General features: G+C 44.6%; 1 protein-coding gene across 2 annotated transcripts in view; it reads right to left on the bottom strand.

The window, feature by feature from the left end:
• KIF14 (kinesin family member 14) overlaps positions 1-26,426 on the bottom strand; it is a 90,758-nt gene that overhangs the window by 20,488 nt on the left and 43,844 nt on the right. For both annotated transcript variants that reach the window (XM_038746043.1, XM_038746042.1), the window contains exons 18-22: positions 25,661-25,784; positions 24,201-24,294; positions 21,878-22,016; positions 20,145-20,245; positions 10,547-10,641 (exon numbers count right to left, since the gene is read on the bottom strand). In XM_038746043.1, the coding sequence (XP_038601971.1) occupies positions 10,547-10,641; positions 20,145-20,245; positions 21,878-22,016; positions 24,201-24,294; positions 25,661-25,784 (553 nt within the window). The remainder of the gene's footprint in view (positions 1-10,546; positions 10,642-20,144; positions 20,246-21,877; positions 22,017-24,200; positions 24,295-25,660; positions 25,785-26,426) is intronic.

The raw sequence follows: 26,426 nt of genomic DNA, 5'->3' as shown, positions 1-26,426 counted from the left end.
GGAGAACCAGGAGAGGACGGAGTCTGTGAAGCCAAGGTCAGATAACGTGTTGAGGAGAAGGGGGTGGTCCACAGTGTCAAAGGCAGCTGAGAGGTCGAGGAGGATTAGGACAGAGTATGAGCCATTGGATTTGGCAAGCAGGAGGTCATTGGTGACCTTTGAGAGGGCAGTTTCCGTGGAATGAAGGGGACAGAAGCCAGACTGGAGGGGGTCGAGGAGAGAGTTGGTGTTGAGGAATTCTAGGCAGCGCGTGTAGACAACTCGTTCAAGGAGTTTGGAAAGGAATGGTAGGAGGGATATGGGACGATAACTAGAAGGTGAGGTGGGGTCAAGAGAGGGTTTCTTTAGGATGGGAGAGACATGGGCATGTTTGAAGGCAGAGGGGAAGGAACCAGTGGAGAGTGAGCGGTTGAAGATGGAAGTTAAGGAGGGGAGAAGGGATGGAGCGAGAGATTTCATAAGATGAGAGGGAATGGGGTCAGAAGCACAGGTGGCCAGAGTAGCACTTGAGAGGAGGGAGGAGAGTTCCTCTGAGGATACCGCTGGGAAGGATGGGAGAGTAGCAGAGAGTGTTGAGAGCCGGGGGGTTGGAGAAAGGGGGGAAGAGACTTTGGGGAGGTCGGACCTGATGGATTTAATTTTGTTAATGAAGTAGGAGGCCAGATTGTTGGGGGTGAGGGAAGGGGTAGGGGGAGGAACCGGGGGCCTGAGAAGGGAGTTGAATGTACGGAAGAGCTGGCGGGGGGTGATGGGCATGGGTGTCAATAAGGGAGGAGAAATAGTTTTGTCTGGCAGAAGAGAGGGCTGAGTTAAGGCAGGAAAGGATAAACTTGAAGTGAACGAGGTTGGCATGGTGTTTAGACTTTTGCCAGCAGCGTTCGGCAGCTCGAGCATAAGAGCGAAGGAGGCAGACAGTGGCAGTGATCCAGGGCTGTGGGTTAGTGGTGCGAGAGCGGCGGAGGGAAAGGGGAGCGAGCGAGTCTAGCTGAGTAGAAAGGGTAGAGTTGAGAGCAGTAATCTGATCATCAAGACTGGGTAGAGAGGAGAGGGCGGCGAGGTGGGGTGTGAGGCGCTCCGAAAGATGGGTGGGGTCCAGAGAGCAGAGATCTCTGTGAGGGAGTAATACGGATTTACAGGGGAAAGGAGTGTGAGTGAGGAGGCAGGTGAGAAGATTATGATCAGAGAGAGGGATCACAGAGTTGGTGAGGGTGGACACAGTGCAGCGGTAGGAGATGATGAGGTCGAGGGTATGACCAAGTTGGTGAGTGGGTGAAGTGGGGTGGAGGAAGAGGTTGGCAGCGTCAAGGAGAGATAGAAGGCGGGCGGCAGAGGAGTCGTTAGGGATATCCATGTGGATATTGAAGTCTCCGAGGATCAGAGTGGGCATGGAGAAGGAGAGAAGGAATGTGAGGAAGGGGTCAAAGTCGTTAAAGAAGTTGGAAGTGGGGCCCGGAGGGCGGTAGATGACGGCTACAAGAATCTGGAGGGGGTGGTAGAGGCGAATAATGTGGGCTTCAAAGGAAGGGAAGGAAAGGGAAGGGGGAGGAGGGATAGTGCGAAAGCGACATTGGGGGGCGAGAAGGAAACCGACACCTCCTCCTTTTCCGGTGAGTCTGGGGGAGTGGGAGAAGAAGAGGCCTGCACTGCAGAGAGCAGCAGAAGAGACCGTGTCGTCCGGCGACAGCCATGTTTCAGTTAGGGCGAGGAGGAGTAGAGAACTGGAAAAGAAAAGGTCCAGGATGAAAGGGATCTTACTTAAAACGGAGCAGGGGTTCCAGAGGCCACACTTGGCATCAGCTGTCGAGGGTGGGGAGGGAGGGGGAAGGGTGCGAGGGGTAGGGAGGGTTTGGATTGGGATGAGTTGGGGGGGGGCCTGGGCGGGGAGAGTGGGAAGGGGGGTGGCGATGGGAAAGGAGAACTGGGATGGGGTGGGGGCGGGGAGAAGGGGAGGGAGGGGGCCGGGAGGGAGAAGCGGAGGACCTGCGCTGGTACAGAGGAATTCTTGGTAGGGGTCGAGGGGGAGCGGTCTTGGTGGGTGAGAGGGAGGGAAACAGCTGGGTGGGAGAGGGGAAGGGGGAGGTGAGGAATGGGAATGGCAGTTGGGAGCAAGGGAACTGAAAGTTCATGGTGAGGTCAGCAGGGCGAGTTACAGTACCGCGGGGGGTTAACAATTGAGATGCAGAAGCAATAAAACAGTAGCAATGATAAAAGTAGGCGATGGCATCACAGGGTGTAGTTGAGCAATCAATATGCTATGGCAATAATAGAATTGGCAGACAATGATGCCACAGAGAGCAGATACAAACTATTAAGAGCTGGAGTAGGGTGGGCCAGTTAAGGGGGGTCAGGGAGCAGAGATACCTGGGGAGGGGAGCCAACAGTCAACTAGCATGGGAGGGCTGAGGAGGCGTGAATGAGGTTGTCGTTAACATGGTGCTAACATGGTGCTAACAAGGTGCTAACAAGGGCTTTTTACTTGGGGGGTGGGGGGGGGGAGTCAGTCAGGACCGGACCGGGAAGGGGGGGGGGGATGAGGGGCACTTTACGGAAGGCCTCCTAAGTGGGGGGGGTGGAAGCAGGGGGGGGCGTCCGTGGGGGCGCTGAGATGGCGGGTGGGTGGGCGGCCGGGCCTCTCGGGAACGGAGTCCCGGGCATCAATGGCGGCGCTCTGAGGAGAGGAGCCTTCCGGGAGCGGCAAGGCCGCGGTGTGATGGGGGCGGGCGGGCCTCTCGGGAACGGAATACAGAAAGTGAGGCATTCTTTTTCAGAATATACCTATAATATCAATAAAACTAACTTTATTTTCTTCTAGCCTTTAGTTAGTTCAGGCCCAAATATATTTAAATTAAGATTTTTTATTTGCCCTTTAATTACAGGGGTACTGTGCAATGTTTTGATGAGTACATGTAGTCGAACATCCTCATTCCTGTAATTAATAGCATTTTACTAACTATAGATAATACTACTAATAATAGTAATTATGGCATTTGTTAAGCGCTTACTCTTTGCCAACCACTGTTCTAAGCACTGGGGCAGATACAAGGTAATCAAGGTTGTCCCACTTGGGGCTCACAGTCTTAATCCCCATTCTACAGATGAGGTAACAGAGGCCCAGAGAAGTGAAGTTTGGAGGGGATTTCGGGATAACTGTGTTAAAAGCAAGGTGTTTCTGGGTAGGGAATAAGAACATAAGCACTGTCAATACTGGGATAGCCCAGTGGCCAGTCAATCAATGGTATGTATTGAGTGCTTATAATAGTTGGTCCAGTCTAGTATTGGATCTCCATCAGAGGCAAGAGGATGTGGGAGGAAGTGTGTGATGGTGGGTTTCCTTGATCTATCTCCTACCGTTAAGGATAGACCATCTATTTGTTCTGACTTGACACCTGTCCACATGTTTTGTTGTCTGTCTCCCCCTTCTAATGATGGCATTTATTATGTGCTTACTATGTGCCAAGCACTGTTCTAAGCGCAGGGGAGGTTACAAGGTGATCAGATTGTCCCACGGGGGGCTCACAGTCTTCATCCCCATTTTACAGATGAGGTAACTGACGCACAGAGAAGTGACTTGCCCAAAGTCACACAGCTGACAATTGGCAGAGCCGGGATTTGAACCCATGACCTCTGACTCCGAAGCTCGTGCTCTTTCCACTGAGCCACGCTGCTTCTCGTGAGCCCCTTCTAGACTGTGAGCCCATTGTTGGGTAGGGACCGTCTCTATATGTTGCCAAATTGTACTTCCCAAGCGCTTAGTACAGTGCTCTGCACACAGTAAGTGCTCAATAAATACTACTGAATGAATGAAGTGGCTTGCCCAAGGTCACACCACAGATAAGTGGCAGAGTCAGGATTAGAACCCACATCTTGTTAGTATGTTTGGTTTTGTTCTCTGTCTCCCCCTTTTAGACTGTGAGCCCACTGTTGGGTAGGGACTGTCTCTATATGTTGCCAACTTGTACTTCCCAAGCGCTTAGTACAGTGCTCTGCACACAGTAAGCGCTCAATAAATTTGATTGATTGATCGACTCCCAAGCCGGTGCACTTTCCACGAAGCCACGATCTTGGTATGAGCTTTTGTAAATTTCTGAAAAGTCTAAATTGTAAGTCATTTTTAAAAATTAAACTTTACAGTGGAAGAGTACTGCTTGCACATGTTTCCAGTGCTCGGGATTTCTCCTCTGACTGTTTCTTTAAATTTACCTAAGGCAGTTAGAGCATAGCAGTGTGGTCTGACGGAGAAACGCCCATGCCTGGCAGTCAGAGGACCTGAGTCCTCATCCCAGCTCTGCCAGTGGTTTGCTGTGTGACCACTGGGCAAGTCACTTAATTTCCCTGGACCTCAGTTCCCTCATCTGTAAAATGGGGATTAAGACTGTGAGCCCATGTGGGACATGGATTTTATCCAATTTGATTATCTTACATCTACCCTTAGTTCAGTGCCTAGCACAAGGCTTTAAAAAAAAGAAAGTCCGAGATTCTGGAAATTGCTGTGTCTTTCCTCTTCTGCTCTCTGTGGATTCTCTGAATCCTCTGAATATCTCTGGAAACTTGGGCTAAACAGAGGCTTTGCTAACCAGAGTGGGTAGAGAGCAATCATTTCCTCTAGAAAGGGGTTTGGGCAGCAGACCACTTCTGTTTGTGGTGTGTCCAGGCTGACCCAGAAGTGGGGGGGGTAAAGAGGGTGTGGAGGGAAGGGGAAAGGGAAAGAGTGGATTATAGAAAGCCAAACACTTCCAGGGGTCTTACCAAGCTCAGGGCCAGCTACAGATGAAAACTGCCAAACTGGATGCTCTGAACTCTCCCAATCAGTCTGATCAGTTGTATTTAATAATGATGGTATTTGTTAAGTGCTCACTATCTGCCAGGCACTGTACTAAACGCTGGGGTGGATACAAGCAAATCAAGCTGGACACAATCAATCAATCGTATTTATTGAGCGCTTACTGTGTGCAGAGCACTGTACTAAGCGCTTGGGAAGTACAAGTTGGCAACATATAGAGACGGTCCCTACCCAACAGCGGGCTCACAGTCTAGAAGACTGTCACAGTCTAGAAGAATCCATAAGGGATTGTCTCATGAGGGGCTCACTGTCTCAATCCCCATTTTACAAATGAGGTAACTGAGACACAGAGAAGGTAAGTGGCTTGCCCAAAGTCACACAGCAGATCAGTGGTAGAGCCAGACAACAAAAGGGGGAGACAGACAACAAAACAAGACAAGGGTGGAAAGAGTGGAGTATAGAAAGGCAAACACTTCCAGGGGTCCTACCAAGCTCAGGGCCAGCTACAGATGAAAACTGCCAAACTGGATGCTCTGAACTCTCCCAATCAGTCTGATCAGTTGTATTTAATAATGATGGTATTTGTTAAGTGCTCACTATCTGCCAGGCACTGTACTAAACGCTGGGGTGGATACAAGCAAATCAAGCTGGACACAATCAATCAATCGTATTTATTGAGCGCTTACTGTGTGCAGAGCACTGGACTAAGCGCTTGGGAAGTACAAGTTGGCAACATATAGAGACGGTCCCTACCCAACAGTGTGCTCACAGTCTAGAAGACTGTCACAGTCTAGAAGAATCCATAAGGGATTGTCTCATGAGGGGCTCACTGTCTCTATCCCCATTTTACAAATGAGGTAACAGACACAGAGAAGGTAAGTGGCTTGCCCCAAGTCACACAGCAGATCAGTGGTAGAGCCAGACAACAAAAGGGGAAGAGAGACAACAAAACAAGACAAGGGTGGAAAGAGTGGAGTATAGACAGGCTAACACTTCCACTTACCAAGCTCAGGGCAGCTTGAAAACTGCCAAACTGGATGCTCTGAACTCTCCCAATCAGTCTGATCAGTTGTATTTAATAATGATGGTATTTGTTAAGTGCTCACTATCTGCCAGGCACTGTACTAAACGCTGGGGTGGATACAAGCAAATCAAGCTGGACACAATCAATCAATCGTATTTATTGAGCGCTTACTGTGTGCAGAGCACTGGACTAAGCGCTTGGGAAGTACAAGTCGGCAACATATAGAGACGGTCCCTACCCAACAGTGGGCTCACAGTCTAGAAGAATCCATAAGGGATTGTCTCATGAGGGGCTCACTGTCTCAATCCCCATTTTACAAATGAGGTAACAGACACAGAGAAGGTAAGTGGCTTGCCCAAAGTCACACAGCAGATCAGTGGTAGAGCCAGACAACAAAAGGGGAAGAGAGACAACAAAACAAGACAAGGGTGGAAAGAGTGGAGTATAGACAGGCTAACACTTCCACTTACCAAGCTCAGGGCAGCTTGAAAACTGCCAAACTGGATGCTCTGAACTCTCCCAATCAGTCTGATCAGTTGTATTTAATAATGATGGTATTTGTTAAGTGCTCACTATCTGCCAGGCACTGTACTAAACGCTGGAGTGGATACAAGCAAATCAAGCTGGACACAATCAATCAATCGTATTTATTGAGTGCTTACTGTGTGCAGAGCACTGGACTAAGCGCTTGGGAAGTACAAGTTGGCAACATATAGAGACGGTCCCTACCCAACAGTGTGCTCACAGTCTAGAAGACTGTCACAGTCTAGAAGAATCCATAAGGGATTGTCTCATGAGGGGCTCACTGTCTCAATCCCCATTTTACAAATGAGGTAACAGACACAGAGAAGGTAAGTGGCTTGCCCAAAGTCACACAGCAGATCAATGGTAGAGTCAGGATTAGCACCCATGACGCACCCATGACCTTATGACTCCCGGGCCCGTGCTTTATCCGCTATGCCATGTGAATGCTTACTGTGTGTAGGGCTTGGAAAAATACAGTACAACAGAGTTGGTAGATGCCCACAAGGAATATAGGGAGAGACAGACACTAAAATATATTAGGGATAGGGGAAAGAGTAGAGAAAATAATATTTATAGGTATATTGGTGGGTATCAGAGTGTTTAAGGGGTACACAGCCAAATTCAGAGTTGATGCAAAGGGGAGGGTGGATAGCACTTAGTACAATGCTTTGCACACTTTAAATCGATATTATTTATTGCGCACTTTCTAAGAGAAGAGCCTTGTACTAAGTACTTGGGAGAGTACAATACGACACAGTTGGTAGACACGATCCGTGCCCTAAAGGAGTTTGCAATCTAGTGGGGAAGACAGACAATAAAAGAAATTTCAGACAGGAGTATAAGGATATGTACTTAAGTGATCTAGGGCAGGAGTGGGATGACTATCAAATAGCTGGAGGTATGAACACAAGTACTTAAGCAATGCAATAGGGAGGGAGATGAAAGTTTAGTCAAGAAAGGCTCCTTGCAGGAGATATGATTTTAATAGGGCTTTGAAGATGGGGAGAGTGGGGTTCTGTCACATGAATGGGGAGGGAGTTCCTGGATGGAGAGGGGACATGAGAAAAGGGTCAACAAGGTAAAGGAAATAAGGTGCTGTTAGAGGAGTGAAGTGTGAGGGCTGGGTTGAAGTGGAATCTCCTCTCTCCTCTCAAGTGCTACTCCAGCCACCTGTGCTTCTGACCCCATTCCCTCTCATCTCATGAAATCTCTCGCTCCGTCCCTCCTCCCCTCCTTAACTTCCATCTTCAACCGCTCACTCTCCACTGGTTCCTTCCCCTCTGCCTTCAAACATGCCCACGTCTCCCCCATCCTAAAAAAAACCCTCTCTTGACCCCACCTTCCCTTCTACTTATCGCCCTATCTCGCTTCTACCATTCCTTTCCAAACTCCTTGAATGAGTCGTCTACACCCGCTGCCTCGAATTCCTCAAAGCCAACTCTCTCCTCGACCCTCTCCAATCTGGCTTCCGTCCCCTACGCTCCACCGAAACTGCCCTCTCAAAGGTCACCAATGACCTCCTTCTTGCCAAATCCAATGGCTCCTACTCTATCCTAATCCTCCTCGACCTCTCAGCTGCCTTCGACACTGTCTATCACCCCCTTCTCCTCAACACGCTATCCAACCTTGGCTTAACAGACTCCATCCTCTCCTGGTTCTCCTCTTATCTCTCCGGCCATTCATTCTGTCTCCTTTGCGGGCTCCTCCTCCCCCTCCCATCCCCTTACTTTAGGGGTTCCTCAAGGGTCAGTTCTTGGTCCCCTTCTGTTCTCTATCTACACTCACTCCCTTGGTGAACTCATTCGCTCCCAAGGCTTCAACTGTCATCTCTATGCTAATGACACCCAAATCTACATCTCTGCCCCTGCTCTCCCTCCCTTCAGGCTCGGGTCTCCTCCTGCCTTCAGAACATCTCCATCTGGACGTCTGCCCGCCACCTAAAACTCAGTATGTCCAAGACTGAACTCCTTATCTTCCCTCCCAAACCCTGCCCTCTCCTTGACTTTCCCATCACTGTAGATGGCAATACCATCCTTCCTGTCTCACAAGCCCGCAATCTTGGTGTTATCCTCGACTCCTCTCTCTCGCTCACCCCTCACATCCAATCTCACCAAAACCTGCAGGTCTCACCTCTGCAACATCACCAAGATCTGCCCTATCCTCTCCATCCAAACCGCTACCTTGCTAGTTCGATCTCTCATCCTATCCCAACTGGATTACTGCATCAGCCTCCTCTCTGATCTCCCATCCTCCTGTCTCTCCCCACTTCAGTCTATACTTCATGCTGCTGCCCGGATCACCTTTGTGCAGAAACGCTCTGGGCATGTTACTCCCCTCCTCAGAAATCTCCAGTGGTTACCAACCTACGCATCAGGCACAAACTCCTCACTCTCTGCTTCAAGGCTGTCCATCACCTCACCCCCTCCTACTTCACCTCCCTTCTCTCCTTCTCCAGCCCAGCCCGCACCCTCCGCTCTTCTGCCGCCGCTAACCTCCTCACTGGGCCTCGTTCTCTCCTGTCCCGCCATTGACCCCGGCCCACATCCTCCCCCTGGCCTGGAATGCCCTCCCTCCGCACATCTGCCAAGCTAGTTCTCTTCCTCCCTTCAAAGCCCTACTGAGAGGTCACCTCCTCCAGGAGGACTTCCTAGACTGAGCCCCCTCCTTCCTCTCCCCCTCCCCACAGCACCTGTACATATGTATATGTTTGTACGTATTTATTACACTATTTATTTTATTTGTACATATTCATTCTATTTATTTTATTTTGTTAATGTGTTTTGTTTTGTTGTCTGTCTCCCCCTTCTAGACTGTGAGCCCACTGTTGGGTAGGGACCATCTCTATATGTTGCCAACTTGTACTTCCCAAGCACTTAGTACAGGGCTCTGCACACAGTAAGCGCTCAATAAGTACGATTGAATGAATGAACTTGTACATACTTACTATTCTATTTACTTTGTTAATGATGTGCATCTAGCTTTACTTCTATGTATTCTGATGACTTGACACCTGTCCACATGCTTTGTTTTGTTGTCTGTCTCCCCCTTCTAGACTGTGAGCCCGTTGTTGGGTAGGGACCATCTCTATATGTTGCCAACTTGTACTTCCCAAGTGCTTAGTACAGTGCTCTGCACACAGTAAGTGCTCAATAAATACGATTAAGTGAATGAATGAATAAGAGTAAGAGAGCTTATTGATGGCCTTAAAGACAATGATAAAGAGTTTCTCTTGTCATGGAAGATGGATGGGCAACCCTGGGGTTATTCAAGGGGTGAAGGAGAAGGAGCCATTGGAGAGTAAGTAGTTGAAGATAGTGGTCAGGGAGGGAATAAGGTAGCACAGCCTACTGGAAAGCACAGGCCTGGGAATCAGAAGGACCTGGGTTCTAATCCCGGTTCTGCCAAATACTTGCTGTGTGACCTTGGGTAAATCACTTAACTTCCCTGTGCCTTACTTTCCTCAACTGTGAAATGGGGATTAAATACCTGTTCTCCCTTCTACTTAGACTGTGAGCCCCATGTGGGACAGGGACAGTGTCAGACCAAATGAACTTGTACCTATTCCAGTGTTTAGAACAGTGTTTGACATATAGTAAGTGCTCAGCAAATACCATAAAACAAAACAATACTGTAAGGGGGCAAGTGTTTCCATAAGATGCGAAGGGATTAAAGGCGCAAATTGAGGGGAGAGATTGTGAAAGGAGGCAAGAGATGTCTCCTTGAGAGATGGCAGGGAGGCACTCAATGAATACCGCAGATTGGATCTATCCATGAATCCCTGACAAACAATCTCCATAAACTGGGAGGTTACTGAGGTTATATATGACAACCAGATAAAGACTACCACGAGTAGGAACCAAGATACCTTAAGGTTGGGCCAGATCAGCCTTGATACAAATATTTTTTGTCTTCGGTCCTGGTTGCAGTGAAAGCTCCTTGGGGCAGGACTGTGCCACTTCAACATTCTGTACTTCCCAAGCGCCTAATATAGTGCCTTGTTGCCAGTGGCGACTCAATAAACAATATTACTACTAGAAGAAACCTGCCTTCCTTTGGAAACAGACACGGCAGGGGGAAAGCAGGTGGTCAGCACGAATCAGAATCATCTCAAATTCTGGGTAATCGATAACTGGATTTAATTTTATTTCAGACTTACTTTGAAGGTTCTATGCACAACACATTTATTACTATTCTGAGAGGCCGATTAAGACAATTACCTGGTGAGTGTAAAGGCTGAAGATTCTGGATTGGATGAACTTTTAGGTCAAGTAAACATTCAGAAATTCTCTTATTCTTCATCAAACTTCTACTCCTAAAAAGAGGGAGTCCACAAGTGGTTAGATACTGTACCCTACTCATAATACAAGGCTCTGCAGAAATTGATAAAGACATCCCACCCTTCAAATTCATAAAACACTTCCCTCATAAAAATGTCCATAAACCTTAGAATTTTATCACGTTCAATTTCAACACGACTAACTTGAAGGCATGCTAGTAAAATCATTTTAGAATAGAGAACTGGGAAGTCGGGGAGAGAAAGAATGGAAATGAGACAGAGGGAAGGAAAGGTTTGGGGTGGGGGGAGAAAGAGAGAGCGAGTAAGCACATTGGATGACCTCAAAGGGACTCAGAGCACTCAGACTTTTTCTATGTGGGGTCTGGAGAGGCCCTGCCCAGTTGAGTCTTCAAAGGGAGTGGGTGTAGATGGAGAATAGAGGGGGACCCAGAACTGAATCTTCACCACCTGAATTGAAAATCTCCTCCCCTTCAAAGCAAGAGATATGGAGTCAAGGAAGGCCCGCTCTCCACACAAGCCCTGCTCGAAACAGTGACTCTCGCCATAAAGACTACAAACCTCTTGGCTGGAGCTCAAGGCAGCCCTCCCCACGCCCCCAATTCACAGTGGGAAAGGCACTAGGAATCCGAAATGGGAGCGCTCCACGGCCACATAATCAAGGGTGGCTTCTCGTGGGCCGGGATCACATTTATCAGCACTAATAATAATGGCATTTATTAAGCACTTACTATGTGCAAAGCACTGTTCTAAGCACTGGGGAGGTTACAAGGTGATCAGGTTGTCCCACAGGGGGCTCATAGTCTTAATCCCCATTTTACAGATGAGGTAACTGAGGCACAGAGAAGCTAAATGACTTGCCCAAAGTCACACAGCTGACAGTTGGCAGAGCTGGGATTTGAATCCATGACCTCTGACTCCAAAGCCCGGGCTCTTTCCTACTGAGCCACGCTGCTTCTCTAGTGTATTATACTCTGCCAACTGCTTAGTACTGTCTTCTGCACACAGTAAGCACTCAATAAATACCACTGATTGACTTTCAAATTGAACGGATAATAATAATAATAATGGCATTTATTGAGCACTTACTATCAACATCATCATCAATCGTATTTATTGAGCGCTTACTGTGTGCAGAGCACTGTACTAAGCGCTTGGGAAGTACAAGTTGGCAACATATAGAGACAGTCCCTACCCAACAGTGGGCTCACAGTCTAAAAGGGGGAGACAGAGAACAAAACCAAACATACTAACAAAATAAAATAAATAGAATAGATACGTACAAGTAAAATAAATAGAGTAATAAATATATACAAACATATATACATATATACAGGTGCTGTGGGGAAGGGAAGGAGGTAAGATGGAGGGATGGAGAGGGGGGCGAGGGGGAGAGGAAGGAAGGGGCTCAGTCTGGGAAGGCCTCCTGGAGGAGGTGAGTTCTCAGTAGGGCGTGAGTTCTCTGTAGGACTCCAAAGCCCGTGCTCTTTCCACTGAGCCACGCTGCTTTTTCCAAATATTCTCAGTTTCTGCGTCAGGCTAATAGACGGGAAAATTTGCTGTCCCAGCTAGACCTGACATGACCCACAGATACCCACAGAATGGTTGCAGGCTGGGTGACTGCGAGTCAAGGACAGGCAGTAATTATTGTTAAATTCCTGCCAGGAGCAAATCCCAGTCCTCTCCAGGGTCCAAAGAAGAAAAGAATTGAGGAGGAGAGCTGATTTTATATCTCCTGGGAGAAAAATCTTAAAACCCAGAGTTCCACTTAGGGTATAGAGAAGTAGCGTGGCTCAGTGGAAACAGCATGAGCTGTGGAGTCAGAGGTCATGGGTTCAAATCCTAGCTCCGCCACTGGTCAGCTGTGTGACTTTAGGCAAGTCACTTCACTTCTCTGTGCCTCAGTTGCCTCATCTGTAAAATGGGGATTAAGACTGTGAGCCCCAAGTGGGACAACCTGATCACCTTGTAACCTCCCCAGAGCTTAGAACAGTGCTTTGCACATAGTAAGTGCTTAATAAATGAAAATAATATATACTAGAATCACTGCAAGGGAGTCTGAATTGACATCACTAATAGACTGTAAGCTTGTTGTGGGCAGGGAACGTGTCTACCAACTCTGTCATATTGTATTTTCCCAAGTGCTTAGTACCGTGCTCTGCACAGAGTAAGCGCTCAATAAATATGATTAACTGATTGATTATTACGGGCCAGGTAAGGAAACCTTCTTTGTGGATACAGGTGAAATTCAGATGGCTAATATGCTGGTTGGATAACTGTCAATCATGTTTATTGAGTGCTTACTGTGTGCTCAGCACTGTACTAAGCTCTTGGGAGACAGAATAATGTAACAGAGTTGGTAGACACATCCCTACCCACAAGGTGAATACAATCTAGAGGGGGAGATAGACAACAGTATAAATGAATTACAGATATTCAATCATTCAGTCATATTTATTGAGCCCTTACTGGGTGAAGAGCACTGAACTAAGAGCTTGGGAGAGCACATTATAACAATAAACAGAAATTCCCTACCCACAATAATAATAATGATGGTTTTGTTAAGCGCTTACTATGTGCAAAGCACTGTTCTAAGCGCTGGGTTACAAGGTGATCAGGCTGTCCCACGGGGGGCTCACAGTTTTAATCCCCATTTTACAGATGAGGTAACTGAAGCAAAGAGAAGTAAATTGAAGCAGCGTGGCTCAGTGGAAAGAGCACGGGCTTTGGAGCCAGAGGTCATGGGTTCGAACACCGACTCCACCACGTGTCTGCTGTATGACCCTGGGCAAGTCACTTAACTTCTCGGAGCCTCAGTTCCCTCATCTGTAAAATGGGGATGATAACTGTGAGCCCCATGTGGGACAACCTGATCACCTTGTATCCCCCCAGCGCTTAGAACAGTGCTTTGCACATAGTAAGCGCTTAACAAATGCTATAAAAAAAGTCACACAGCTGAAAAGTGGCGGAGCGGGATTTGAACCCATGACCTCTGACTCCAAAGCCCATGCTCTTTCCCTGAGCCACGCTCCTTCTCACAGTGAGCCTACAGTCTAGAGGTAAGACAGGCATTAATATAAACAAATTGCAGATAAGTACGTAAGCGCTGTGGGGCTGGTGGGGGGGACGAATAAAGGGAGCAACTTAGGGTGATACATAAGGAAGTGGGAGAAGAGGAAAGGGGGCTTAGTCAGAAAAGGCCTCTTGGAGGAGATGTGCCTACAATAAGATTTTGAAGGAGGGGAGAGTCATTGTCTATAGGATTTGAGGAGGGAGGACATTCGAGGCCAGAGGAAGGACATGGGCAAGATGTCAGCGGTGAGATAGAAAAGATCGAGGTAGAGTGAGAAGGTTAGCTTTGGAGGAGCAAAGTGTGTGGGCTGGGTTGCAGTAAGAGCATAGTGAAGTAGGAGAGGGCAAGGTGATTGAGTGTTTTAAAGCCAAAGGTGAGGAGTTTCTGCTTGTTGCAGAGGAGGATGGGCAACTGCTGGAGGTTATAGAGGAATGAGGAAACATGGACTGAACATTTTTGTAGAAAAATGATCCAGGCAGCAGAGTGAAGCATGCACTGGAGAGGGGAGAGACAGGAGGCTGTGAGGTCAGCAAGGAGGCTGATGTAGTAGTAATCAAGGTGGGAGAGGCTAAGTGATTGTATTAAAGCGGTAGTAGTGTGGATGGAAAAGAAAGGGCAGGTTTTAGCAATGCTGCGAAGGTGGAATAATAATGGCATTTATTAAGTGCTTACTATGTGCAAAGCACTGTTCTAAGCGCTGGGGAGGTTACAAGGTGATCGGTTGTTCCACGGGGGGCTCAGAGTCTTAATCCCCATTTTACAGATGAGGTAACTGAGGCACAGAGAAGTGAAGTGACTTGCCCAAAGTCACACAGCTGACAAGTGGAGGAGCCGGGATTTGAACCCATGACCTCTGACTCCAAAGTCCGTGCTCTTTTCCACTGAGCCACGCTGCTTCTGGATTTAGTGTTGGATTGAACCCCCTCCTTCCTCTCCCCCACCTCCCCCTCCCCATCCCCCCGCCTTACCTCCTTCCCCTCCCCACAGCACCTGTATATATGTTTGTACATATTTATTATTTATTTATTATCTTATTATTATTTATTCAAGTGCTTAGTACAGTGCCCTGCACATAGTAAGCGCTCAATAAATATGATTGATTACTCTATTTTATTCGTACATATTTATTCTATTTATTTTATTTTGTTAATATGCTTTGTTTTGTTCTCTGTCTCCCCCTTCTAGACTGTGAGCCCACTGTTGGGTAGGGACCATCTCTATATGTTGCCAACTTGTACTTCCCAAGTGCTTAGTCCAGTGCTGTGCACACAGTAAGCGCTCAATAAATACGATTGAATGAATGAATGAAAAAATTGAATATGTGGGCCGAATGAGAGAGAGAAGTCAAGGATAACGTCAAGGTTACGGGCTTGTTAGGAAGGATGGTGGTGCAGTCTACAGTGATGGGAAAGCCAGGGGAAGGAAAGATAAGGAGTTCTGTTATGAACATGTTAAGCTTGAGGTAACGAAGACGACGGATCAGGAGAAAATGAAAGACGGCAGAGGGGGAGAGAGATCAGGGCTGGAGATTTGGGTGTCATCTGCATAGAGGTGGTAGTTGAAGCCATGGGAGTGAATGAGTTCTCAATGGGAGTGGGTGTAGATGGAGAATAGAAGGGGAACCAGACCCCCACAGTAAGGACGTTGGAGGCAGAGATATGCACATAAGTGCCGTGGGGCTGAAGGTGGGGTGAATAAATAATAATAATAATGATGGCATTTGTTAAGCGCTTACTATGTGCAAATCACTGTTCTAAGCACTGGGTGGGATACAAGGTGATCAGGTTGTCCCACGCAGGGCTCACAGTTTTAATCCCCATTTTCCAGATGAGGTAACTGAGGCTCAGAGAAGTTAAGTGACTTGCCCAAGGTCACACAGCAGATGTGGTGGAGCCAGGATTCGAACCCATTACCTCTGACTCCAAAGCCCGTGCTCTTTCCACTGAGCCACGCTGCTTCTCATAAAGGATCCAAATCCAAATGAAAGGGCAATGCAGAAGGGTGTGGGAGAAGAGGAAATGAGGGCTTGGTCGGGGAAGGCCTCTTGGAGGAGATGTAATGTTAATGTGGCTTGGAAGGAGAGGAGAGTGATCGTCTGTCAGATATGAAGGTGGCAGGAGTTTCAGGCCAAAGGCAGGACATGAATTAAAGAATTGATCAATCAATCAATCAGTGGTTTGATAGACAGGTATGGGGGCAAGATTCAGTGCAGATCTCTAGTTTCAACACTATCTTTCACAAACAATATCCAGGCTAAAAGTAGAACTGCTGACAAATTCCTTTCAAATATTTTTTTTCTTAACTCCAGGAAAGAATTTACTTTGAACTGTCATCAGCGCATATCAAAATTTACAATCAGCCAAACCACACCGCTTTACTGCAAAACAACCATACCCAGTAGCACTGCTATAATTAAGAGTCTGTCAGTGTTTCCATTATAAGCTACTATTTGCAGAGTTTGCAAGTTAGTCATAAACATTGCTACAAGGATGAAACTTCATATACAAGGCCTCGGTCCAAAAGCAATTTTTTTTCCTAAGCACGATATTTTTAAATTACAGAAGTGGTCAAAAAAAAAAAGCCTTGTCACATGAAAACACCCAATTTAGAAGGCTTGGACAGAAGATTTGATTCTTCAATGACATATTACATTATTGATGTTTTCCAAGATTTTCCCCTGCATACTAACATTATCACCAAGGGTAACATAAGTACAATTAAAGAGGAATCATTTTCCTTGTATTTTTAAACATTTGATATATGTATCCCTATGATCATCTGCTATTACAATTTTAAGTTCATAACAGTGAAAAGAATATGAAAATGATCAGCGTGAAGACAATTGGAGCCACATATAAGTCTGAGGCTTATGCTTTGGATTTGGTTTTGCCATGAGTCAAATTAATTTCCCCTTACACACAACCTCCAATTATCCCATTTCAGATAGATAATCTATGCAGAGGTTACATTTATTTGGAGATGAAGCCTCCCCAAATGCAAAAAAAAAAATCTGACAAAAAAAAAAAAACCCACCACTCCCAGACTACTATTCATAAGAGTATTACATATAGGTGCAAAAGTTTAAACCACAGGTCAATCAGAAATGTATTGTAAATGTAGCTATGATGAAAATGTAGTTCCACCATGTAAAGTCAACAGGTATGGACCAAAGTGGGGAGAGACAAGAGGTTGGGAGATAAGAAAGGATGCTGATCATCATCATTATCATCAATCGTATTTATTGAGCGCTTACTATGTGCAGAGCACTGTACTAAGCGCTTGGGAAGTACAAATTGGCAACATACAGAGACAGTCCCTACCCAACAATGGGCTCACAGTCTAAAAGGGGGATGATGCAGTAATCCAGTCGGGGTAGGATGAGTGATTGTAATAACGTGGTAGTGGTTTGGACGGAGAGGAAAGGGTGGATCTCGGTGATGTTGTGAAAGTAAGACCGGCAGGTTTTGGTGACAGATTGGATACGTGGGGTGAATGAGTATTTATGTATAGACCTGTAATTTTCTTTATTTTGATGTCTTTACTTATTGATGTCTGTCTCCCTCCACTCTAGACTGAGCTCATTGTGGGCAGGGATTGTCTCTATTGCTGTATTGTACTTTCCCAAGCGCTTAGTACAGTGCTCTGCACACAGTAGGCACTCAGTAAATACAATTGAATGAATAAATGAATGAGAGCTGACACTTGGGATCTGGTTCATTTTGGCATCAGGGCCAGTGTGCTAATGTACAGAAAAATATTCATTTCCGCCTTGACCTCCCACCAAAAGAGAAATTCGATGGACTCAAGATATTGTATGGAAGCAGTGCAATGTAGAAGACTCCCAGTCTCCTGGGTTTGAGAACCATTTGCATTCTATTTCCAACTGGGCCATTAACTGGCCTGGAGCAAGTCACTTAATCATTCTGTGCCTCAGTTTACTCATCCATAAAATGGAGATAATACTTGTCCTGCAGAGATAAGAAGGACTTGGCACAAAGAAGTGAAGTGACTTGTCCAAAGTCACACAACAGACAAGTAGAGGGGCCGGGATTAGAACCCAGGTCTACTGACTCCCAGGTTCGTTGTACTCATTCCGAGACTGTGAGTCCGTTGTTGGGTAGGGACCGTCTCTATGTGTTGCCGACCTGTACTTCCCAAGCGCTTAGTACAGTGCTCTGCACACAGTAAGTGCTCAATAAATACGACTGAATGAATGAATGCTGCTTCTAAAACTGGTTGTTAAATTTGTTAAAACTGGGAGTTATAATTGGTCTTGCCCTTCAAGCCTATAAAAATATTTCAATATCTTTAACTTGTGGGCTAGCAGCAGGCTTCGGGGTGTCACTGCCCCCGTTTTTTTGGGGGGCAGCTGCAGCAGACACAGCTGTGTGAATGTACAGACTGTTGGCAATCCAGCACTGATGGAAGCTGACAACTGTGAATCCGGACTGTGTGAAGTGAAAAAATCAGGTAATCATCATCATCATCATCATCATCATCATCATCATCAATCGTATTTATTGAGCGCTTACTATGTGCAGAGCACTGTACTAAGCGCTTGGGAAGTACAAATTGGCAACATATAGAGACAGTACCTACCCAACAGTGGGCTCACAGTCTAAAAGGTAATCTGAAGAGTGCCTGAGAATTTAAGATTTCTTTACTCTTTTCCTCCTTGAACTCTGGTGGCACCAGAGCTTTGGGAGCCAACAAGCTGCAGGAAAAAATCATCCTCCCCGTCTAGACCATAATCTCCTTGCAGGCAGGGACCTTGTCTACAAAACCCTGTTATATTGTAATTTAATTAGCTTAATTTTAATTTAATTGTAGTATTTGTTAAGCACTATATGCCAGGCACTATACTAAGCGCTGGGTAGATACAAGTAAATTGGGTTGGACGCAGTCCCTTTTCCCCATGTGGGGCTCAAGTCTCAGTTTCCACTTTACAGACGACGTAACCAAGGCCCAGAGATGTTAAGTGACTTGCACAAGGTCACACAGCAGACACGTGGCAGAGCTTGGACTAGAAGCCAGATCCTTCTGATTACCAGGCCCATGCTCTATCCAATAGGAAACACTTTCCCAAGTGTACTTTCCCCAAGTGCTTAGTATAATGCTCAGCACAAAGTAAGTGCTCAACAAATACCACTGATTGACTGATTGCTGTGGTGGTTCCCAAAAGAGACTCCTTACTTTTAAAATCTTGCTCAGGATTTTGGAACACCATATGATAACTCCTCCCTAGATATTTGAGAAGAAAAATTAGCTTTATATTTGGAACACTACCTATTTTCCTAGGACTTGCCATAATGCCTCCTAAGCTTATAGTTTTGAGTTTGTTTAGATTACACAGTAATGATTTTAGCATTCTACCAATGCATTATCATTCATGGGGCCTAGTTTTTGGAAAGCTAGCCAAATTTTTCTACTAAAATCAGACACTTGACTTTTATGACTTAATATATAAACATCCTGTATTTTATCTTCAACTCAATGAAATTTAATTCAGTCAGTTCTACGATAATGTAATTATTATATTCTTGAAGAACTTCCAGTTGTGGGAAAATCGTGTTTTAGTAATTGTCGATTCACTGAAAATCACTGGAGGCTCCATGACTGACTTCAATACAGTTTCCGATATCATTATGGCCACCACCAGCCAAATACTTGATAACCTTACTACTCATTGTTGTTTTACCTTGTTAAGTACTGTAGAATTGTAAATATAAAGTAGCACAGAGTACAGATTGGTTGAATTCAATCAGGCTGAGATAGAGCCTGGGAAGCATAGAAGTGCTTGTTTATTTGTTTTTTAAGGGTATTTGTTATGCATTTACTATATGCCAGGCACTTTACTAAGCACTGGGGTAGATACAAACTAATCAGGTTGGACACAGTCCATGTTCCATGTGGGTTTCACAGCTTAATCCCCATTTTACAAATGAGTTAACTGACCCACAGAGAAGTTAAGTGACTTGCCCAAGGTCACACAGCAGATATGTGGCAGAGCTGGGATTAGAACTGATGCCACGTCCATGCACTCGAGTGCTTCTTTCTACAGCAAATTATGTTATTCCCATAAAGACCTGTATTCTGGGAAATCTAACTATTCACCCCTTCGGTCCGTAAGCTCCCGGAAGAGAGTGATAATGTGTCCTACTTCTGCTGCAGTCTCCCAAATGTTTAGAATGGTGCTCAATAGAGATCACTGATGAGGAAGATGAATGATGTTCTCTAATTCTCCATCGTCATCTATCCAGATCATGCTATGAAAACCTTGTTATAGCAGAAATGGCTGTAGTTCAAACGACTGAATTGATTCAGAAATTTATATTTAGTCAGGCGCTAGAACCATATTCCATTCCATAACCATACACGCACGATCAGTTCTTTTAAAATCAGAAATCATTTTGCATTCTAAATAGATGTTCAATGGTATAGTTTTTACCTCCTTCTAGACAATGAAGAAATCGATGTATTTGCTAAGTCAGGTTCCCATTCATCACCAGGATCGTAAAATACATCATCATCCCTGGAGCTATTGTTGCTCTAAATGGAAAAGAAGAAATGGTTTACAGAAAGGTTCGACCTTTCCCTCAACAAAATTCTCAGTCCTACAAAACCTGTCCTTCATAACTCTGGCCTTGAGTTACAGAAAGTTTTAAGATGATAAAATTTTAACATGGATGATGGGGTACCAGCAACCAAGTGGTTAAAAGTAGAAATGGAGACTGTCAATGTACTTCGACAGTTTAGAAAAAAAATCCATTGATGTACACACACACACACATACATATATATATATATATATATATATATATATATTCTCACTCTCACTCACGTCCCTCCCCCCTTATTCTCTGGACCATAGACAGCATAGTAACTCTTCTCAATGAGTAGAAAGCCTTCCTAAATGTTTAATCCCTCTTCCTCCCCAATACTTTGGCCAGTAAAATCCTGTTCCCTGCTATATTACGGGAATCCAATCCCCAGACACTAATGGCTACTGACAACTGACCCCCAGTTTGGGGCACCCCCCCGCAGCATGGCTCAGTGGAAAGAGCCCGGGCTTTGGAGTCAGAGCTCATGGGTTCAAATCCCGACTCCTCCAATTGTCAGCTGTGTGACTTTGGGCAAGTCACTTCACTTCTCTGGACCTCAGTTACCTCATCTGTAAAATGGGGATTAAGACTGTGAGCCTCCCATGGGACAACCTGATCACCTTGTAACCCCCACCAGTGCTTAGAACAGTGTTTTGCACATAGTAAGTGCTTAATAAATACCATTATTATTATTATTAGAACAGTGCTTTGCACATAGTAAGTGCTTAATCAATGCCGTTATTATTGTTATTGTTATTATTTGTGAACAGAGAGAGAACCGTCCCGCCTCCCATAGCTTGTTGACAGGTGACCTGTCAAGACCAAGACTGCACCCACCCCTCATTCAATTGTATTTATTGAGCACTTACTGTGTGCAAAGCACTGTAACCAGCACTTGGGAAAGCACAGTATAACAACAAATGGACACATTCCCTGCCCACAACAAGCTCAGAGTTTAGAAGGGGAGACAGACGTCAATATAAATAGATAAATAAATGTTACAGATAAAAGCAGATGTATACGTATGTGCTGTGGGAATGGGAGGAGGATGAATGAATGTTGCCAACTTGTACTTCCCAAGCGCTTAGTACAGTGCTCTGCACACAGTAAGCGCTCAATAAATACGATTGATTGATTGATTGACCAAGTAAGAGCGGCGCAGAAGGGAGTGGGAGAAAAGGGGAGGAGGGCTTAATCAGGGAAAGCCCCTACTATGTAGCGGAAGAAATGTCTACAGGAGAAGCCATTAGAAGTAAGGCATTAAATGTAATATGGTGAACCATCTGCAGCCTGTGCCTGGGGGTTGGGCTCTATCTACTGAACAGGAGGACCAAACATTCATGCCATTGACATATAATCTGTATTCATTCATTCAATCGTATTTATTGAGCACTTACTGTGTGCAGAGCACTGTACTAAGCGCTTGGGAAGTACAAGTCACTTCTCTTGTAATAAAGCCAGGTTTACCCCTTAGCAGGGAGAAGATAAATTATACAGACTATACAAATGTAATGTTCTTTCCTCTCCTTCTCTTCCACGGGATCTAAAAATATACACTTCCCCCCACAGAATTACAAACCTCATAGAGTTCTTTCATTGACAGAAGCTTGGACTCAAACTTTTCCAAGCTCCAAAAGGTGGAGATTCCCAGCTGGAGATTACGAACTTGGATCTGAACAGAAGGCTCAGTACTGTTTCCTTTGTCTGGTACATCGTGCCTAATTAGAAAAAGAAAAAGGCAATTATAAACTCCAATCTAGGAAGCTTTGCTTTAGTTAGGATAACTTCAAAAGGACAAAGTCCAATGACTTTCCGCAGTACTTATGCTTCAGCTGCGAAGATGAAAGTCGATTCAACTAGTAAGTCGATTCAACATTTCAATTGGCTGAAATGGCCAACGAGGGATCCACAGGCCCAGCCACATTGCGCACACTAATATTAAGTGCTTAGTACAGTGCTTTGCACACAGTAAACGCTCAATAAATACAACTGAATGAATGAATGAATGAATAAACCACCTTCCTCCAAAAGGCATCCCTTCAAAGACGGAGCATTCTCTTTCAAGATCTCAAATTGAACAATTTTAAACTTACGTGTAAACACTCAATTTTAGAGGACACTTTACAAAGCCCCCAATGGGTGGGCTTCTAGATGTTTAGTATATATTAACCACTAATGGCGGTGAACAAACTCATTTCAAGCTCTGCTTTAAGCAGTGACTATTGCAGTGGCAGCAAACAGAGCCAGGGCTTGTACTCCTGTTTGAGTTGCTAATGACTTTGTAGTAAGTTTCATGGCTCTCAGTTCATTCATTCATTCAATCGTATTTATTGAGCACTTACTGTGTGCAGAGCACTGTACTAAGTGCTTGGGAAGTACAAGTTGGCAACATATAGAGACGGTCACAGTCAACGGGCTCACAGTCTAGAAGGGGGAGACAGACAACAAAGCAAAACATGTGGACAGGTGTCAAGTCATCAGAATAAATAGAAGCAAAGCTAGATGCACATCATTAACAAAATAAATAGAATAGTAAATATGTACAAGTGAAATAAGTAGAGTAATAAATCTGTACAAACATATATACAGGTGCTGTGGGGAGGGGAAGGAGGTAGGGCGGGGGGGATGGGGAGGGAGAGAGGAAAAAGGGGGCTCAGTTGTTTCCTGAGGAGGAATACCTAGACTTAAAATACAACTCCAACAAAATAGAATGATGTTGTTCCTCTGCTGCTGTGGTACAGATAGGTGAGGTGGCTGAGTTGGATCTTCCTGACTCTGCCTGCCTGATACTAGTAGCTCTATTTTAAACCATATTACTCCTCTCAATCCAGTCTGCCTACTTATTCAAGAGTGAAATTTCAAGTAAAACATTGCTTGAAATATCTTGAATATAGCTCATAATGCTTGTGCTGTGCAATTTTTCTATACTTTTATGGTAATGTTAAGCGCTTACTATGTGCCAGGCACTATAGTAGGCACTGAAGTAGATACAAGATAATCGGTTTGGACACAGTCCCTGTCCCACATGGGGCTCACAGTCTTAATCTGGATTTTATAGATGAGGCCCAGAGAAGTTAAGTGACTTGCCCAAAGTTACACAACAGATGAGCAGCAGAGCCGGGATTAGAATTTAGGTCCTTCTGACTCCCAGGGCCCTGCTCTATCCGCTAAACCATGCTGAGTCTCAATAAATCTATTTATTGTTGGTTCTTAAATGTTTGCCTATCACGGATACAATGAGGATTCAATCCCTGTGCTCCCTCCTACTTAGACTGAGCCCTATGTGGGATATGATTATCCTGAATCTACCCCAACACTTAGTACAGTGCTTGGCCCTTAGGAAGCGCTTAACAGGTATTAAATTATGATTATACAAACCCTAGTGTTCCAGTAACATGTTATCAAACTGTCTCCAGATCTCTCCTGCCTGCCTCTCCCTCAATGCCAAAAGATTTCATCTCTGGTTCCCCCCATTGCCTTTCCCCTTTCTGCTCACTCTACGCACACTGCTTATGATCAAAGTTTTGGGGTGGTTTACCAGGCTCAGTCAAAAGCAGATTATCTGAGCCACAATTAGTAGAGTGACCAGTTATTCTACCTAACATCAGTTCAGATCCCTAAAAAACCAATTTGGATAGACAACTAAAAAAAGGCACAGACCTGCCCAGCTTAGTGAAATTCAATTATCATTGGTTATCTGAACTAGGAGAATCCGAATTAGTCTCAGTTACATTTACTTGAACAATCTGCTCGTTAATGTACTTCAAACTCTAAATTTAACTTCTGAACAAAATGCAGAAAAAAAGAAGGGAGGACATGGGAAACTAATCTGCAAGAGAAAACCTAATTTAAATGGTGAAATCACTTTACAGAAAGCATTAACAACAACAAAAATCACCCACCTGCAAAACACAGTACACTTTTGTAATTTCTTACTAATGGTGTTGGCTTCCTGGATCATCATTGAGAGTTTCATGGAATTCCAATTAGGCGGAACTAATTTAAAACACAGAACAGATTATTGAAGAAATCACTGCAACATGTTGCTGCTATTAGGCTTCATTAGCAACAGCATTTCCTTGCTTTTCTTGAAAATGTTCAGTGTTATTTCAGTGAGGAATACAGATGGAGAAATGGAAAATGGAGCAAGTAAGTGTTCTTTATGAAAATCTAGACATAAAAATTGATGTTGCCAGTTGTCTCCCAACTTAATGAATATCTTTTTCAGTGTAGTTTGTTACTGAAAGTTTATATGGAAATACAGGAGAATTTAGAATGGAAGTGTCAAAGATTATTAATTGCTTCTCTGGGTTTGGCTACTTCACAGAACATAAACCATGCACTTTGCACCCAGTAAACACTCAATAAATACAATTGAAAAAGTGTTCCTTTTTCTTCTGAATAAGAACTGCACCCAATTAAGGTAATTAACTTTCTTCATTACCAACTCATCTCAAATTGAGGGGAAAAAGTGAATGCTTTCAAAACTCATCAAAACTATAAATTTATCTTCCACTTCTGGGGAATAAAAACACTTCTTTAGAGAACAGACTAAAAGTGTTAGGGCTCATTAGTCCGGCAAGGTACAGGCTGAGGGGGCATATAATAATGATGGTATTTGTTCAGCGCTTACTATGTGCAAAGCACTGTTCTAAGTGCTGGATATGATTGAAGGCTACAGATTTGCAAAGGATGTAGACAAAGAAAATGCTAAACCTTTGTTCACCAAATCTTACAAACACCAGGAAAGGATGGCAAGTTCAAACAAATGAAAATACTTATTCACGTAGCAGGTGATAAGCACATGGAATTTGTTAACCAATGAAGCTATGCAGGCAAAGAGTTTAGGCTCAAGAGGCATTGGCATAAATTGATGGAAAAGTGACCATAATGGGTTACTAGAGGAAAAGTTACTTGATGTAGAGGGGAAAAGTTAAATTATCCATCCCTGACCTTTAGGATTGATGCAACCATTTACAGTTTCTCCAAACAGGCTTTTCTGATATCATAGGAATATTGGGCTGAAAGGACATTTGGGTGAAGGACCATTGGTCTGACCAAACAACAACATCAGAGTACTTATGATCATTGATGGAGGTTCAGAACTCTGGAAGAACTCTACAGATAGCTCATCTGCATTGGAGGTAACAGATATCAAAAACAGTGAAGTATCTGTGAATGTGGAAAAGCGTTTTAAGCATGTGTACAGAGGAGCAAACTTAACTCTATTTTTAATAGGGACTCTTAAACTCTTCTCACTTAAGTGCTCAACCACATCACTTTAGAGGAAAATACAGTAAGCCCTTAATAAATACGATTGAATGAATGAATGAAAATACATACAAAATCATCATACACTCACTCAAGGCTTTGTCTCGGTTGTTCCTGCTTTGCTGGAGAGTTTGTACTTCTTTGGCAATTTTCTGTTTCTCATCTTCCAAGGCTTCGAGAATCTTAGCATGGCGAATTGTGTGATCTTCTAGAGCCTAAATAAAATCCATTCATTAAGATATGTAGAAAGACGTTAGGCAAATGATTATGACAGGATACATAATGATGTGGTCACAGTTTCCTCCTTTGCACCTCACTATATCAGCACAAAATTTTCGTTCAAATTCCACTAGATTGTTCATATTGCAGCCCATTCACTGGTTCACTAGGTACTTTTAAAATAAAGGTTAATTCTGTTTGATTATTTTGACATTATCACTCGAGAGGATTAGCAGCAATGGAAAAGATGTCAGTTACCTCATCTGTAAAATGGGGATGAAGACTGTGAGCCCCACGTGGGACAACCTGATCACCTTATACCCCCCCGCAGCACTTAGAACAGTGCTTTGCACATAGTAAGCGGTTAACAAATGCCATCATTATAGAAGTAGCATGGCTCAGTGGAAAGAGCACGGGCTTTGGAGCCAGAGGTCATGAGTTCAAACCCCGGCTCCGCCAATTGTCAGATGTGTGAGCCCGCTGTTGGGTAGGGACCGTCTCTACATGTTGCCAACTTGTACTTCCCAAGTGCTTAGTACAGTGCTCTGCACACAGTAAGCACTCAATAAATATGAATGAATGAATGAATGAATGTGTGACTTTGGGTAAGTCACTTAACTTCTCTGTGCCTCAGTTCC

This window comes from Tachyglossus aculeatus, chromosome 4 (assembly GCF_015852505.1).
Source record: "Tachyglossus aculeatus isolate mTacAcu1 chromosome 4, mTacAcu1.pri, whole genome shotgun sequence".
Taxonomy (NCBI): domain Eukaryota; kingdom Metazoa; phylum Chordata; class Mammalia; order Monotremata; family Tachyglossidae; genus Tachyglossus; species Tachyglossus aculeatus.
This window is presented reverse-complemented; position numbering and strand designations above follow the sequence as displayed.